Source organism: Dendropsophus ebraccatus, chromosome 6 (genome assembly GCF_027789765.1).
Source record: "Dendropsophus ebraccatus isolate aDenEbr1 chromosome 6, aDenEbr1.pat, whole genome shotgun sequence".
NCBI lineage: Eukaryota > Metazoa > Chordata > Amphibia > Anura > Hylidae > Dendropsophus > Dendropsophus ebraccatus.
Window position 1 is genome coordinate 119,004,086 of NC_091459.1, and position 16,947 is coordinate 119,021,032.

At 44.1% G+C, this 16,947-nt stretch overlaps 1 protein-coding gene across 1 annotated transcript in view; it reads right to left on the reverse strand.

The window, feature by feature from the left end:
• The window catches only part of SCARA5 (scavenger receptor class A member 5), a 176,743-nt gene that overhangs the window by 70,646 nt on the left and 89,150 nt on the right, over nt 1–16,947 (reverse strand). The window contains exons 5-6 of the mRNA XM_069973979.1: nt 8,554–8,634; nt 1,129–1,227 (exon numbers count right to left, since the gene is read on the reverse strand). Coding sequence (XP_069830080.1) covers nt 1,129–1,227; nt 8,554–8,634 — 180 coding nt within the window. The remainder of the gene's footprint in view (nt 1–1,128; nt 1,228–8,553; nt 8,635–16,947) is intronic.

Below are 16,947 nucleotides of genomic sequence, written 5' to 3' on the forward strand. Positions count from 1 at the left end.
GATTACATTACTTATCCTGTACTGATCCTGAGTTACATCCTGTACTATACTCAATAGCTGCACTCACTATTCTGCTGGTGGAATATTCCATCCTTAGACCCAGAAGACATTTGGATGCAGTTGACTATATTTCACTCTCAGCCCTCTGGGTTGTCACATCTTGGATCTTGGCAGACATCTTCATTAGATATAGGTCTTGGATCACTTAAGTCCACCAACCCATTCGTCTTAATTCTCGTCAAGCTGCTGAGGCACACGTCCTTATGTAACGGAACAGCAGAGCTTATTGTGCGTGTGCGCTCTCACTAACAGGAGACAATCCCGGCCACGATCACCAATGTTTGTTTGCAGGAACAATGTTAATAATTGCATATGTTTTTTGACTATTGTCCAGGAACAATTCTCCGGCCACTAATCCCGTTATGACTTCTTCTGACAATTTTAGAGGTCCTAGATGTTCTACTGCCTTTTAAAGATGCCTGCAGTAACCTATGTTCTCACAGCTCTAATGAAAAACAGTCATGTGAGCCTAATGTAAGGAAGCGGGAGACTGGAAAACATCGAGAAGATCTGAGACAATGAAACCTGTGTCTGTCTTATTTGATCTCATCCATGGAATATAGGACAGTCATGGCCAACCTGTGGCCCCCCAGTTGTATATAATTGCCATCATTGCCAATGGCTGTCCAGACATGATGGGAATTGGGGTTTTGCAAGAGCTGGAGGGCCACAGGTTGGACACCAGTGGTCTACGACGTCCTAGTAGTGAATTGAAGCAGAATCGAAACCCCTACTTAGATTTGGCCAGCAGCCCAAAGATCCGTATTAAGGAATTACCCCAATCCTAGTAGTAGGATATATGGTAATCTAGTGACCAGTGGGGTGCGATCTGGAAGATCAAAGGCATCTCTAGGGGAAAAGTTGCTAGGGTTGTGTTGCAATTCATTACAAACCAGGTGGCCATGAACGCCACATCACAAGGAAACACTCTAGATTCAGTGGAGACCGCAGTGAGACCCCCACAATGAGAAAATGTTGCCACATGTGATCACATACTATGGTGGAATGAAAGATAGGACCTCCTCACCCACTCCCATATAAAGAAGAAATTAATAGAGTGTACTGTACCTTTAAGCCCACGTAGACCCATACTACCCAGATCTCCTTTCTCTCCTTGATCTCCTTTATGACCTTCATAGCCTGAGGGACCTCTTTCACCTGGAAAACCTGGAAGACAAAGAGTTAGATCTGATTATACACAATATCAATCTGACAATGATAGGAGGCCAAAATGTGCTCAGACCCCACTCCCCGCCATCAATTCCCCTTGGTTAAGGGCCCCCACCTTGACCCTATGATGTGAAGGGAACTATGTATAATAATTCCAACAGTGCAGCCATCTGTAAGAGTTCTGCGATACTTTGTTGAGTTGACAGCCCATGCTTGTAGAAGACCCTCATTGTACGCAGTGTCTGGTAATTATCTTGCTATGTTATGTACCTTATACCCAATGCCAATACATAAAGCCAAGAAATCTTCCCATACTTATCAGCTGCTGTATGTCCTTCAGGAAATTTTGTTTTCTTTTCAGTCTGACACAGTTCTTTCTGCTGACATCTCTGGCTGATAGTAGGAAAATTCTCGGCACTCACGTCTTTCTACAATTATATATTCATTATTTCATGTGAATAATGGACGCTGTCCATTATTCGCATGAAATAATAAATATATAATTGCAGCAAGATGTGAGTGCCGAGAATTTTCCTACAATCTGATATCGTTTTATCTACGAGCACCACGGCACGAGGATTAAGGGTGGAGTGTCGGTATACAGATTTAGGCCAGGTTCAGACTATGTAACTGTGAGGCTGTATTTGCGGCTGTAATTGTGCGGCGGTATTTTTGGTGGTTCATGCGTACGCTGGAAAGCATAGGATATACGGCTGCACAGTGCACACTATGTATGAATCTACGGCCCGATCGTAAACGGATCCGTAAAAAATGAACAAGACCATTGTTTGCGGCTGGACATGCGGCCGTGGATTGACAGGCGGTCCGTACGGAGTACTTCAAAAATAGCCGGTAATGATGCCGAATGCCGATGCCTCTAATAGTTAATATATTAAATTAATAAAACACATTTTCGTTGTAATAAAGTCCCTTTCGTTGGTCAATAATTTAATTCTAAAAAATCCATCATTTTGCAATTAAATATACTGTTAAAATAAATAGATATATAAATAAATGTATATTTATATATATATTTGTTTTTTGACAGTATATTTAATTGCACAATGATGGATTCGTTAGAATTAAATTATTGAACAACGAAACTGAATTTATTTAATCGAAAATGTGTTTTATTAATTAAATATTAATTAGTACAGGAAGCTCCATAAGCCGTTAATTCATATGCCGGCAAAAGAGCTTTCTGTACTAATCATCACTTTACTTTAATGAAAACATCAAATGTTTCTTCTAATTATGTTATCACAATAGCATTATTAGAAGAAACATTTAGAATTATATGTGCGCTCAGCTGATTGGCTGATCGGCTGAGCGCACATATAATTAGCGGGTCCGCAGTACAGTGACTTCATTGTGCTGCGGACCAGCGAAGAGGACACATCGGGGTGAGTATAGAGCTCTCCCCACCCCCTCCCCGGCACTGCACCCCTCCCAGCAAGGAAGGGGGGGTCAGTTAACCCCTTCCTTACTGGGATGGGTGCAGTCTGACATCAGTCTGGCCCCCAAGGGGTTAAGGGGGATGCAATACATCCTCCCTTAACCCCTTGGGGGCCAGACTGTAAGCAGCGATCTGTAAAGATGCTGCATACTGTAAGGAGCACAACACTGCTCACAATGATGGGTGTTGTGCTCCTGTTTGTGTGTTTTTTGTGTATTTCTTCCATTTTGTTTTTCAGATATCGGTATCCTGTGGATTACATCGGATTCCGTGGACTACGTCGATGACCAGCGGTTGTTTGTTGTTTTTTTCAATAAAATGGTCAATGAGGGGTGTGGGGGTGTTTTTATTTGAATAATTTTTTTTTTTAACTTGTGTCTTGTCTTTATTTCTTTACTTTATAGACTTAGTAGTGGAAGCCGTCTAATAGACGGAATCCATTACTAAGTTGGGGCCTAGTGTTAGCCGGTATAAAATGGCTAACACTAACCCCCCATTATTACCCCAGTACCCAATGCCACCAGGGGTACTGGGAAGAGCCGGGTGCCAGTGGTCCCGGAGCGTCAAAATTGGCGCTCCTGGACCGGGCGGCAGCAGGCTGGTAAGATTTAGGTTGGGGAGGGCCTAAACCAATGGCTCTTCCCACCCTGGTGTTACCAGGCTGCTGTCGTTTGGTTTTTAACCCGGCTGGTTATAAAAATAGGGGGGACCCTATGCGTTTTTTTTTTAATTATTTATTTATTTAAAAAATTTTGACACTCCGGGACCACTGGCACCCGGCTCTTCCCAGTACCCCTGGTGGCATTGGGTATTGCGGTAATAATGGGAGGTTAGTGTTAGCCATTTTATACCGGCTAACACTAGGCCCTGACTTAGTAATGGATTCCGTCTATTAGACGGCTTCCACTACTAAGTCTATAAAGTAAAGAAATAAAGACAAGACACAGGTTAAAAATTTTTTTTATTCAAATAAAAACACCCCCACACCTCTCATTGCCCATTTTATTAAAAGAAAAACAACAAACAACCGCTGGTCATCGACGTAGTCCACGGAATCCGACGTAATCCCCAGGATACCGATATCTGAAAAACAAAAAGGGAGAAACACACAAAAAACACACAAACAGGAGCACAACACCCATCATTGTGAGCGGTGTTGTGCTCCTTACAGTATGCAGCATCTTTACAGATCGCTGCTTACAGTCTGGCCCCCAAGGGGTTAAGGGAGGATGCATTGCATCCCCCTTAACCCCTTGGGGGCCAGACTGATGTCAGACTGCACCCATCCCAGCAAGGAAGGGGTTAAGTGACCCCCCCCCCCCCCCCTTCCTTGCTGGGAGGGGTGCAGTGCAGGGGAGGGGGTGAGGAGAGCTGTATACTCACCCCGATGTGTCTTCTTTGCTGGTCCGCAGCACAATGAAGTCACTGTACTGCGGACCCGCTAATTATATGTGCGCTGAGCCGATCAGCCAATCAGCTGAGCGCACATATAATTCTAAATGTTTCTTCTAATAATGCTATTGTGATAACATAATTAGAAGAAACATTTGATGTTTTCATTAAAGTAAAGTGATGATTAGTACAGAAAGCTCTATTGCCGGCAATATGAATTAACGGCTTACTGGAGCTTCCTGTACTAATTAATATTCAATTATTAAAACACATTTTCGTTGAAATAAATTCAGTTTCATTGTTCAATAATTTAATTTAAACGAATCCATCATTGTGCAATTAAATATACTGTCAAAAAATAAATATATACATAAATATACATTTATTTATATATATATTTATTTTAACAGTATATTTAATTGCACAATGATGGATTTGTTAGAATTAAATTATTGAACAACGAAAGGGACTTTATTACAAAGAAAATGTGTTTTATTAATTTAATATATTAACTATTAGAGGCATCGGCATTCGGCATCATTGCCGGCTATTTTTGAAGTACTCCGTACGGACCGCCTGTCAATCCACGGCCGCATTTCCAGCCGCAAACAATGGTCTTGTTCATTTTTTACGGGTCCGTTTACGATCGGGCCGTAGATTCATACATAGTGTGCACTGTGCAGCCGTATATCGTATACTTTCCAGCGTACGCATGAACCGGAAAATCCGGCCGATGATTTACCGCCCGCAATAAAGCCGCACAGATACAGAGTGTGAACCTAGCCTAACTAGACATCTCTGGCTGAGACAGGAACTGTCCAGAGCAGGAGAGGTTTTCTATGGGGATTCATAGAAAACCAAGACAGAGTCTCGGCCAGAGATGTCAGCAGCAAAACAAAACAACATTTCCTGCAGGACATACAGCAGCTGATAAGTATGGGAAGACTTGAGATTTTTTTTATAGAAGTAAATAACAAATCTATATAACTTTCTGATATCAGTTGATTTGAAAGAAAAAGATTTTGGCTGGACAACCCCTTTCAGTAATGAATGACAGTAAATCTGGATATACACATTAGAAATTACACATTAGATTTCACTAGGAGCATCTAATGTGGGCCCTTCTGACTGCCACCAACAGCAGATGTTGAGAAGGGTCAAGCATGTCAGTTTTTGACTGCCTAATCCTTTTGCTCCCAGGGAGATTAGCTACTGCCAGAGCAGAACAGCTCAAAGAGGATGTACCAACAGGTACATCCTCTTTAATCTGACCTAGGTATAGAACGGCGCCGTCACGGGGAAGCCGGTGCCGCGGTCCGTTTTTTGATCCACGGCCCGGTTCCCGTGTACGGCGCCGTTCTATGTACGGGTACCGGGCCGGGGCTGAAGCACAGGAGGCAGGCTGGCCCACCCCCAGTGGAAGGGAATTACCCCCCCCCTGTATGACGCGGTTCCATTGATTCTAATGGAGCCGCGTCATAGAGGGGAGGGAATTCCCTCCCACTGGGGGCGGGTCGGTCCGCCTCCTGTGCTTCAGCCCCAGTCCACGGCTTTCCTGTGACTGCGCCGTTCTATACCTGGGTCAGATGTAGGATGTACCTGTGTTTAGTAAACACTCGGCATTTCATTCCTGGCATCTGGAGAAGTTAGATATTATCCTAGCCAGTCCTGGAAGGCGTGGATATAGCTATAGACTGTATTCCTGTTTTCTTCTACCCCTAGGGATTGTATCCAACTTCTCCAGAAGCTGGGAGTCAAACAAGAAGGCTAATTGTTGATAGGCAACCTATGTAACGGGGCCGGTAAGTGGGAAAATACTTGTTCGTCAACATCAATGATCCAGGGATCGTTTGTGCGGCTTGGCTGGACGACTGATTCAGCCTTGTAATAGCTCAGAAATAAGTACCAATCTGTTGGAGCATATTGGCTTTATTGCACATGATCACTAATCTCCTAGACTGATGGTTGTCCATCTTATGCGACTTAGTTTTGGGCAGCTTGGACCAGAGGAACGATCATTGGATGTCAGCATGGCCCTTTACTTCTCACGTTCATACCCCACGATCAGCTGGCAAACAAGCATTTGTTATTTTGGTTACTGGTCATGGATCAGCCAGTTACTGATCACTGATCAGCAAGTCTAGGCCAATCTTTGCTGAATACTAGAGGGCCCTAGGAAATAAGGGAGAGGATGGGGCTACACTCAGGAGATGGTCAGTGGGGGTGGGGGGTGGCTTAGAATGAAGGGAGAAGTGACGGTTCAGAGAACTTACAGAAGGAGAACTTACAGAAGGAGAACTTACAAGGTTTAAGTATATATTAGAAAAATTTCCTGGGCTCCATGCACACTCTTTATAAATTGCGCCAATTTTCGCAGACGCCTTTTTGTTTTCAGGGACAGAATCAGAGTTACAGAAAGTTCCTTTTTGAATCAAACAAAGCTTCTCGGTCTGAATTCAGAACACACAGGACACAGCACTATACACATGTGCTCAATGTACGGACTGTGCACAACACGAGCTACGGGAGGTCCGGCTGTACTAGCTCTGATAGAAAGCAGAATCCTCCGATTACATATGTGAGGGAACGGTCGGCTAGTGAGCTCTGGATTCTATTACTGTCTCATGTAAAAATACTGGAGGGCAAAAAGTCTTATGATGACTGATTGAGAAAATAGGTCAAATTAGCTCTAATAGTAATAACACTATATATATATATATATATATATATATATATATATATATACACACACACAATATGGAGGGTACTGCTCAGTATATAACTCCTAGTTAACAGCACAAACTTGTTCTTATAAGAAAGTTCTTGAAAAAATCAACTTTAAATTCTCATTTTTCTAAAATCTATGTGAATAAAAAAAGAGTTTGGGTCTACCAAATAAAAAGGAGATTGGCAGCTCTGCGAGCTACATAAACAAGTACGGAAACACAACAAATGTTCAAGGAGTCGATGGGATTTGTATATTGGCAGAAAATCGAGAAAACATTATACTCTGGATTTAGTCTGGTGTAGAAGAGATTATAGAATAAGCAGGGTAGGAGTGTGAGGTGGTCGCTGCCCCTGTGCCAGGCAACAAGTGAATGCAGCAGCTGAGCCGAGGATAAAGTACAGAGATTTATAGCAGTATTATAGTAGTTATATTCTTGTATAGAGGAGCAGTATTATAGTAGTGATATTCTTGTATATAGGAGCAGTATTATAGTAGTTATATTCCTGTACATAGGAGCAGTATTATAGTAGTTATATTCCTGTATATAGGAGCAGTATTATAGTAGTTATATTCCTGTACATAGGAGCAGTATTATAGTAGTTATATTCTTGTATATAGGAGCAGTATTATAGTAGTTATATTCTTGTATATAGGAGCAGTATTATAGTAGTTATATTCTTGTATATAGGAGCAGTATTATAGTAGTTATATTCTTGTATATAGGAGGCAGTATTATAGTAGCTATATTCTTGTATATAGGAGTTGTATTATAGTAGTTATATTCTTGAACATAGGAGCATTACAGTCCCACATTACAAAGCTATTATGAACCCATTATTTGTTGTCATGCTGTATTAGTGTAAATCCAGGATTCTAGGATTAATATCCACATCAAGGATAGATAGATAGATAGATAGATAGATAGATAGATAGATAGATAGATAGATAGATTGATGTGATATGATAGGTGACCCTTAGGATGAAGCATATAGGCTTATACTTGTGCGTTGAGCTCTCAGTATGGGGAGGGTCACTGATAATTTCCCTCTCATTACGGTGGATTACTTGCAGGATGAACGCCATCCAAGTTCTGAAGAATAGGGTGATTGATGGGAATATCACATGTGGAAGCAGTTTAGTAGTTGCTGTAATTTTACACAAAGTGCAGATCATGCAAGGTTTGTAAATTCTGTGAAATGTTGGTATTCGGATGAGGTAAACAACATGCCGTGTACTAGGGATATTGACAGATAGAAAGAGCAATGCTATGAGATGGTGATAGTGAGGTGGTGGAGGGGACACTGGTACTTAATCCATGTCCATAATACATAGAGATAAAAAAAATTGTGATCAATGGCTAAAGTGCTCCTATGATGATCCTTTATTCCCACCACCTTTTGTTCTAATATGCACCAATAAACCCTTGTGCTCTCGGTAAGGTACTATTTATATCAATTTAATTTGTACTGTTAAAACTCAAGTTTACCAAATCTACACAAGGGGAATATGGGATAGGGCTATATCTTGGGAGATTAGAAAGTCCTATGTTCAGTTGACTTGGTTTTTGAGATAGAAAGAATCGCACTGGAAGCCACATTTCGCCCATGGCACCCCTCTGTTCCGCCTCTTTGCTCCATCACTTTATGTAGGGCCATGAGGTTATCTATACACAGTAGTTAGTAAGTGATGACCACCCCTATTCAATATGTCACATGATAGACAATAAAAAGGACAGACAAGTTGTCACCTCTTTGTCCGGGGAGTCCAGGAATGCCAGGTTCTCCCTCCATTCCTTCATGTCCTTGGTCGCCCTTTGGTCCTGGTGGACCTAGAAAAGAAAAATAAATTGTGGGCAATTGTTCATGGAAATCTAATATTCTGCATAAAGTCTGGTTTTATCTAAGGCTATTAAGCTTTCCTGAGCTTTAGGCTATGTTCACACATTTGCAGTTTTGTTCCATTGTCTTTAGTGACTGTCTGGGCTTTGCCATGTGATCAGAATTACGAGGCCTCATCATGTGATCAGCATTACCAGGCTTCATCATGTGATCAGCATTACCAGGCTTCATAATGTAATCAGCATTACCAGGCTTCATAATGTAATCAGCATTACCAGGCTTCATAATGTAATCAGCATTACCAGGCTTCATAATGTAATCAGCATTACTAGGCTTCATTATGTGATCACTATTACCAGGCTTCATTATGTAATCAGCATTACCAGGCTCCATCATGTGTTCAGCATTACCAGGCTTCATCATGTGATCAGTATTACCAGGCCTCATCATGTGATCAGCATTACCAGGCTTCATCATGTGATCAGTATTACCAGGCCTCATCATGTGATCAGCATTACCAGGCTTCATTATGTGATCAGTATTACCAGGCTCCATCATGTGATCAGCATTACCAGGCTTCATTATGTGATCAGTATTACCAGGCTCCATCATGTGATCAGTATTACCAGGCCTCATCATGTGATCAGCATTACCAGGCTTCATTATGTGATCAGTATTACCAGGCTCCATCATGTGATCAGCATTACCAGGCTTCATTATGTGATCAGTATTACCAGGCTCCATCATGTGATCAGCATCACCAGGCTTCATCATGTGATCAGTATTACCAGGCCTCATCATGTGATCAGCATTACCAGGCTTCATGTGGTTTTCTTGTCCTAAATGATCTGCTGAAGCCTGGTAATGCTGATCACATGATGAAGCCTGGTAATGCTGATCACATGATGAAACCTGTTAACTCTGATCACATGATGAAGCCTGGTAATGCTGATCACATGATGAAACCTGTTAACTCTGATCACATGATAAGGCTAATCAAATGGCAAAGCCCAGACAGTCAAAATACACATAATCAATTAGTTACAATGAACATTGACACCTGTAATATAAAGCTAGAAGCAGATAACACAGGAACATACTACTGAAAAAGTAATGGAGAGATCCACCTCCTTCTTCCTCGTCTCTCTCATTGCACAGCAATCTCTGTACTGTCCTATAGAACGTTTTCTGTCTAAAACTGCAAGCGCATTATATAGAAGATTAAGGTGACTCTCTGCCTAATATATGTATATATATTATATATAGGGAGGGGGGATTCAACACAACAGAGCCCCCTAAGGGAGAGGTTAAGGAACAGTGGGTCGGTCAGGTTGGACTTCGGCAGCAACATCTTGTCTCCATTTCCTGCTTTATAATATGTAATTTTGTAAGATGTTGAGGATCTGGTATCTGTATTGCTTGATGACTATTCAACACTGGGAAAGTATTGCTTCATTTGCCTTTTAATCCAACAGCTCAAAAAGTTGTTATTGGTCCTGACGGCCAACGTTTCTCATGATTTTTTTTTTTTTTTGGCAGTAGTTTCATCCATATCTGTTAACATGGCGGCCCATAAAAACCTCCTCCACAATAACCCCCCCCCCCATATGTTTTACCATTAAAAGTCATAGAGATTGTCATGATTTGTTTTTGCAATATTTTTGTCCATATATTAATTTCCATAACATGACAGTCCATAGAAACCTCCCCCTCCTCCTCCATCTATGATATGTTTATCCGAGAGTTTCCCACGTTAAACATAATCCTAGGAGAGTGCAGAGCAGATGTACAGTGAAGACACCCTGGCATCCGCAGATGGGAAATCTAAATTAAAAAAAATTCATTATTGTAAAAACACTCTTCACTTTCTCTTGTGGTCTGTGTGAACGTTGGGAAGTAAACAGCGCTCCCCGACTGACGACAGACCCGTCATAATGTCAATGCCAAAGTGATACGTCTGGCAGAACATCTATAACCACAGTGTGCGGATCGTGGTGAGAGACTGAGACGTCTTGGAAGAGTCTCCCTCCAAGTACGAACGCATGTGACGCATGAACAAATATGAAAAAATTGTAGAAATATCATACCATAATGAGATTGTATCTTCTGTATGCAGGTGTACGCTTAACACATACTGAGATCACAGATACTATCATAATCATGAGGTTTGTTATTATTAACAAAGAGTGTCTGCAAAGAGTGTCTCCTGCTCTGGAGGACCTGTCCTGTCCTTCATTACATAGATAGACTATTGAGCAGAATTCTCACAGTGTAATACCTCATTTAGCCTGGGGTGGTGCTGCAGTGAAACTGAACACCTAATTGTTATGAAGGACCAATGGATTGTTATAGACAATGCATTGATTTAAATTAGTATTGTCTTATACCTCCTTTGGCCTGGGGTGGTACTGCAGAAAAATTAAAAACCTAGTTGCTGTTGAGGACCTGTCCTTTCCTGAATCACATAGACATCCCATTCTTTTAAATTGGCATGGTGAAAAACCTCATTTAACCTGGGGTGGCGCTGCAGAGAAATTGAACACCTAGGACCAACTGATTGTTATAGACAAAATCTAATAGATTTCTATTTAAATACATATTATGTAATACTTCATTTAGCCTGAGGTGGTGCTGCAAAGAACTTAAAAACCTACTTGCTTTGATCTTTCCTGGCCTGCATTAGTGTATGCGCACACAGAGTAATTCTGTTGGAAAACCCCCATGCGGAATCCACTGCTTGTCCACAGGTGCTTCCGCTTCCCTCTCTGCCGGCTCTATATGCTCCATTATATGCTAGTGAGGATTCCGTTGTCTGTCCAAAAAATTGACATGACAATTTTTTGGCCGGACAGCGGAATCCGCCCAAGCGTATAATGGAGTGTAGGGAGCCGGTGGAGAGGGAAGCGGGGGCGCACAGGGACAAGTGGCGGATTCCGCACAAAGTTTTCAGACAGAATTACTCCGTGTGCATACACCTTTAAGGGCCTATTCCACAGAGCGTTAATCGGCCCGATTCGGCCGATTATTGCTCTGTGGAATAAATAAAACGATCAACCGATGACAACGATCATCGGCTGATGGTTGATATAGGTTTGAACCTATAATTGTTGGGTGCCGACCGCACATTGCTACGTGTAATAGCGGTGCGCGGCAGGCGACTGATGATATACATTACCTATCCAGGCTGCAGGGCTCCTCTTGCGGTCTTCTTCTTCCCGGGTCCCTCGAGCCCCAGCTTCAGAACGGCCTGCCTCCGGCCAGTGATTGACCGAGCGGCCGCGGCCAGTGATTGGCTGTGTGGCCTGTCAGCTGAAACAGGCCGCTCTGAAGCTGGAGCAAGAGGGACCCGGGGAGAAGAAGACCGCATGAGGAGCAGCATGGACAGGTAATGTATAAAATTTAAGCAAGGGCATGCAGCCCTTGTAAAACGACAATCGGGCCGTGGAATAGGCCCGGTAAACAAGTGCCAATCTAGCAGATCTGCGCTTGTTTACAGTTATTATCGGGCCTCCATCGGCCCGTTGAATAACACCCGTACATAGACAGCCTATCTATCTGAATTGGCCTGGTGTAATACCTCATTTAACCTGGAGTGGTGCTGCAGAGAAATTGAGCAGCTTTTTGTTATGGAGGACCCACTGATTGATATAGACTGATTTGAAGTACTATTGTGAAATACTTCATTTAGCCTATTACAGGTTATTACAACATGTGTATCATAATCTCATGAGATTGTATCATCTGTAACAGGTGTAGTCTTATCACATAGAGAGATCATAGATACTTTTATCATCAGCATGAGGTTTATTATTATTGAATATTTACAAAGAGTATCTCCTGCTCTGGAGGACTTGCCCTGTCCTGCATTACCTAGATAGACCTTTGATTTGAATTAGCAGAGTGTAATACCTAATTCAGCCTGTAGGCATGCTGCAGAGTAACTGAACACTTCCAAGTTGCCCTCAGATCTCAGCTGATCGCTGAGAGTCCCACCTCAGTCCATTGACAGATGGATGGCCCCTTGTAACAAGTAGGAATTGTCCTCCTATCTGTACCGGCTCTACAGGTCTCTGAGCCTCTACAGATCTCTGCCTCCTCCCTGAATCGATGCTGAGCTCAGGTCTCCACAGTTAAATAAACCTGAGGCTTTTTTAGCAAACAGCAATGAAATTCGACCTGCTCAGCAGATAGAACATGTTTTGGAGGTGGACACCGTCCAACAACTCTCTTGTCTTCGCTCTAAGTGCCTTCAGCCCTCAGTTTGGACACACTCAGCAGAAACAATCCAAGAAAAGCTAAAATTCATTGAGGAGCAGGGAGGGAGAAGAAGCATGGCCTCAGGCTAGAGCTTTCATAGAAGGGCCGCTCTGCCACAGATCTTGGTTTTATCATCTTTCATGTAAATACAACAAAATCAGGTCACAACCCGGTTACCAAAACATATTGAGGCAGACCTGACACACCACAGGACAGAGGAGACAGAGGCAGCCCATAGGGAGGGAGGTTTTATTTATACATGTTGTTCCAAAAATTAATTGAAGACTTTAGGACATATTGACCACATGTGATTGGTGGTCCCCTGAGACGTGAGAGCAAACCATCACTAAGGAAGGTCACCATAACCTCACATGTATGGCCTGTGGTCCTTGGATGGTTTACATCAGCCTCTTCTGGAAGTTTAGTTTTGGAATCCTATTGATTCATGATGAATATTGTTGAGCGAGCATCGGTGGTCATAACCGAATTCATTTGTTGCTCAAATTTATGTAGATTTCGTCAAAAATGTTTAAACAAAATATACAAAAACAGTAGAATGCAAAAATGCAATGGGTTTCTGCAAGGCAGATTAGAACTCAAGAGTTATCATGTGTCTTACAGAAACTTTCTGCATCTTTTCGTTCTAATTTTTGTAAATTTCGATTAAACATTGGTTCAAGGGATAAAATATATACAAAAACTACAACAACAAAAAATTGGTTTAACCAGGTACCCTCTGCCAAACAGGGGGCACCTAGTTAGATGGTTTAATCACCTATTGATTTAAATGGGGTTCATTATGCAAGAACTTCTCTGTTATATGTGCCCTGTAAGGCTCTGGTATCTGTGCCCTGTAAGGCTCTGGTATCTGTGCCCTGTAAGGCTCTGGTATATGTGCCCTGTAAGGCTCTGGTATCTGTGCCCTGTACGGCTCTGGTATCTGTGCCCTGTACGGCTCTGGTATCTGTGCCCTGTACGGCTCTGGTATCCGTGCCCTGTAAGGCTCTGGTATATGTGCCCTGTAAGGCTCTGATATCTGTGCCCTGTATGGTTGGTATCTGTGCCCTGTATGGCTGGTATCTGTGCCCTGTACGGCTCTGGTATCTGTGTCCTGTACAGCTCTGGTATCTGTGCCCTGTACGGCTCTGGTATCTGTGCCCTTTACGGCTCTGGTATCTGTGCCCTGTACGGCTCTGCTATCTGTGCCCTGTATGGTTCTGCTATCTGTGCCCTGTACGGCTCTGGTATCTGTGCCCTGTAAGGCTCTGGTATCTGTGCCCTGTAAGGCTCTGGTATCTGTGCCCTGTAAGGCTCTGGTATCTGTGCCCTGTACGGCTGGAATTTGTGCCCTGTACGGCTGTTATCTGTGCCCTGTACAGCTGTTATCTGTGCCCTGTACGGCTGTTATCTGTGCCCTGTACGGCTCTGGTATCTGTGCCCTATACGGCTCTGGTATCTGTGCCCTGTACGGCTCTGGTATCTGTGCCCTGTACGGCTGGTATCTGTGCTCTGTACGGCTGGTATCTGTGCCCTGTACGGCTCTGGTATCTGTGCCCTGTACGGCTCTGGTATCTGTGCCCTGTACGTCTGTTATCTGTGCCCTGTGCGGCTGGTATCTGTGCTCTTTACGGTTCTATTATCTGTGCCCTGTACGGCTCTGATATCTGTGCCCTGTACTGCTGCTATCTGTGCCCTGTACGGCTCTGGTATCTGTGACCTGTTCGGCATTGGTATCTGTGCCCTGTATGGCTGGTATCTGTGCCCTGTATGGTTCTGCTATCTGTGCCCTGTACGGCTCTGGTATCTGTGCCTTGTACGGCTCTGGTATCTGTGCCCTGTACAGCTCTGGTATCTGTGCCCTGTATGGCTCTGCTATTTGTGCCCTGTACGGCTCTGGTATCTGTGCCCTGTACGGCTCTGGTATCTGTGCTCTGTACGGCTCTGGTATCTGTGCCCTGTACGGCTCTGTTATCTCTGCCCTGTATGGCTCTGTTATCTGTGCCCTGTACGTCTGGTATCTGTGCCCTGTGCGGCTGGTATCTGTGCTCTGTACGGTTCTATTATCTGTGCCCTGTACGGCTCTGGTATCTGTGCCCTGTACTGCTGTTATCAGTGCCCTGTACGGCTGTTATCTGTGCCCTGTATGGCTGTTATCAGTGCCCTGTACGGCTGTTATCTGTGCCCTGTACGGCTGTTATCTGTGCCCTGTATGGCTGTTATCTGTGCCCTGTACGGCTCTGGTATCTGTGCCCTATACGGCTCTGGTATCTGTGCCCTATACGGCTCTGGTATCTGTGCCCTGTAAGGCTCTGGTATCTGTGCCCTGTAAGGCTCTGGTATCTGTGCCCTGTAAGGCTCTGGTATCTGTGCCCTGTAAGGCTCTGGTATCTGTGCCCTGTAAGGCTCTGGTATCTGTGCCCTGTCAGGCTCTGGTATCTGTGCCCTGTGCGGCTGGTATCTGTGCTCTGTACGGCTCTGGTATCTGTGCCCTGTAAGGCTCTGGTATCTGTGCCCTGTACGGCTCTGGTATCTGTGCCCTGTACGGCTCTGGTATCTGTGCCCTGTACGGCTCTGGTATCTGTGCTCTGTACGGCTGGTATCTGTGCCCTGTACGGCTCTGGTATCTGTGCTCTGTACGGCTCTGGTATCTGTGCCCTGTACGGCTCTGGTATCTGTGCCCTGTACGGCTGGTATCTGTGCCCTGTACGGCTGGTATCTGTGCCCTGTACGGCTGGTATCTGTGCCCTGTACGGCTCTGCTATCTGTGCTCTGTACGGCTCTGCTATCTGTGCTCTGTACGGCTCTGGTATCTGTGCCCTGTGCGGCTGGTATCTGTGCCCTGTACGGCTGGTATCTGTGCCCTGTACGGCTGGTATCTGTGCCCTGTACGGCTGGTATCTGTGCCCTGTACGGCTGGTATCTGTGCCCTGTACGGCTCTGGTATCTGTGCCCTGTATGGCTCTGGTATCTGTGCCCTATATGGCGCTGGTATCTGTGCCCTGTATGTATGTAATATTTAATTTTTCTTGTATTTGTAAATACCAGATTACAGGACTCACTTTACCTCAGAGCTGCGCTCCTGTATTGAGGATTTTGGGGCCACATGTACAATCTATTTATGGGGTGAATAGAAAAATCTGCTGCCTCATTACAAGCCTGCTGGTGAATGGCCGCCTCCTGCCAAGTTCTGTGTTCTTAGCTTTTTGGCAGACGTCACCGTGTTATGAATATTCAACATGAAAGTGGGAAAAGTCAGCGATGGAAAAAAAAATCTCCTCCTGAAGGAAAACACAAGGAGAGGTTTCACATGCTTTAAACTCGGTGGGAGAACTTCTCCATCTTATGGCAGTGGAAATAATGTAGAAGTTCTCCACCCAGTGAGAAGCCTCAAGGAGCCGGCCAAGAAGCTGATGGTGTCTCCATCCCTGGATAAGGCTATGTTCAGACGTTGTAACAGAACGGCCGGACTCAGAAAAGATCATCCCGGCCGGTACTACAGTACCGGCCGAACGATCTTTAGCGCCGCTGAATTCGAATGTAGGCGCATTCCGTGCACGCCCGCATCAGAATTCTCCACTGCTCACAATGGTGCGTTCGGCCGTAGCCGCACTCTCCATTGTGTGAACTGACAAGGTTTTCTGTACCCGCTATTCACTGAATAGCGGTCGCAGAAAATTGACATGTCAGTTTCTTGCGGCGCCGCTAGGGATCCCGGCCGGAGTGTATATTATGGGGTAGATTTATCAAAGGGTGTAAAATTTAGACTGGTGCAAACTGCCCACAGCAACCAATCACAGCTCCTCTTTCATTTTACCAGAGCTGGAAGCTGAGCTGTGATTGGTTGCTGTGGGCAGTTTGCACCAGTCTAAATTTAATACCCTTTGATAAATCTCCCCCATAGTATACACTCCGGCCGGGATCCCATAGAGAGCAGCACAGTGTAAGGTTCGTATAAATCACGGCTGTTGTTTCAAATCAGCAACAGCGGCCATGATTAATATGAACATAAGTTGTGTGAACATAGCCTAAGCCTGCAGGATACTCAG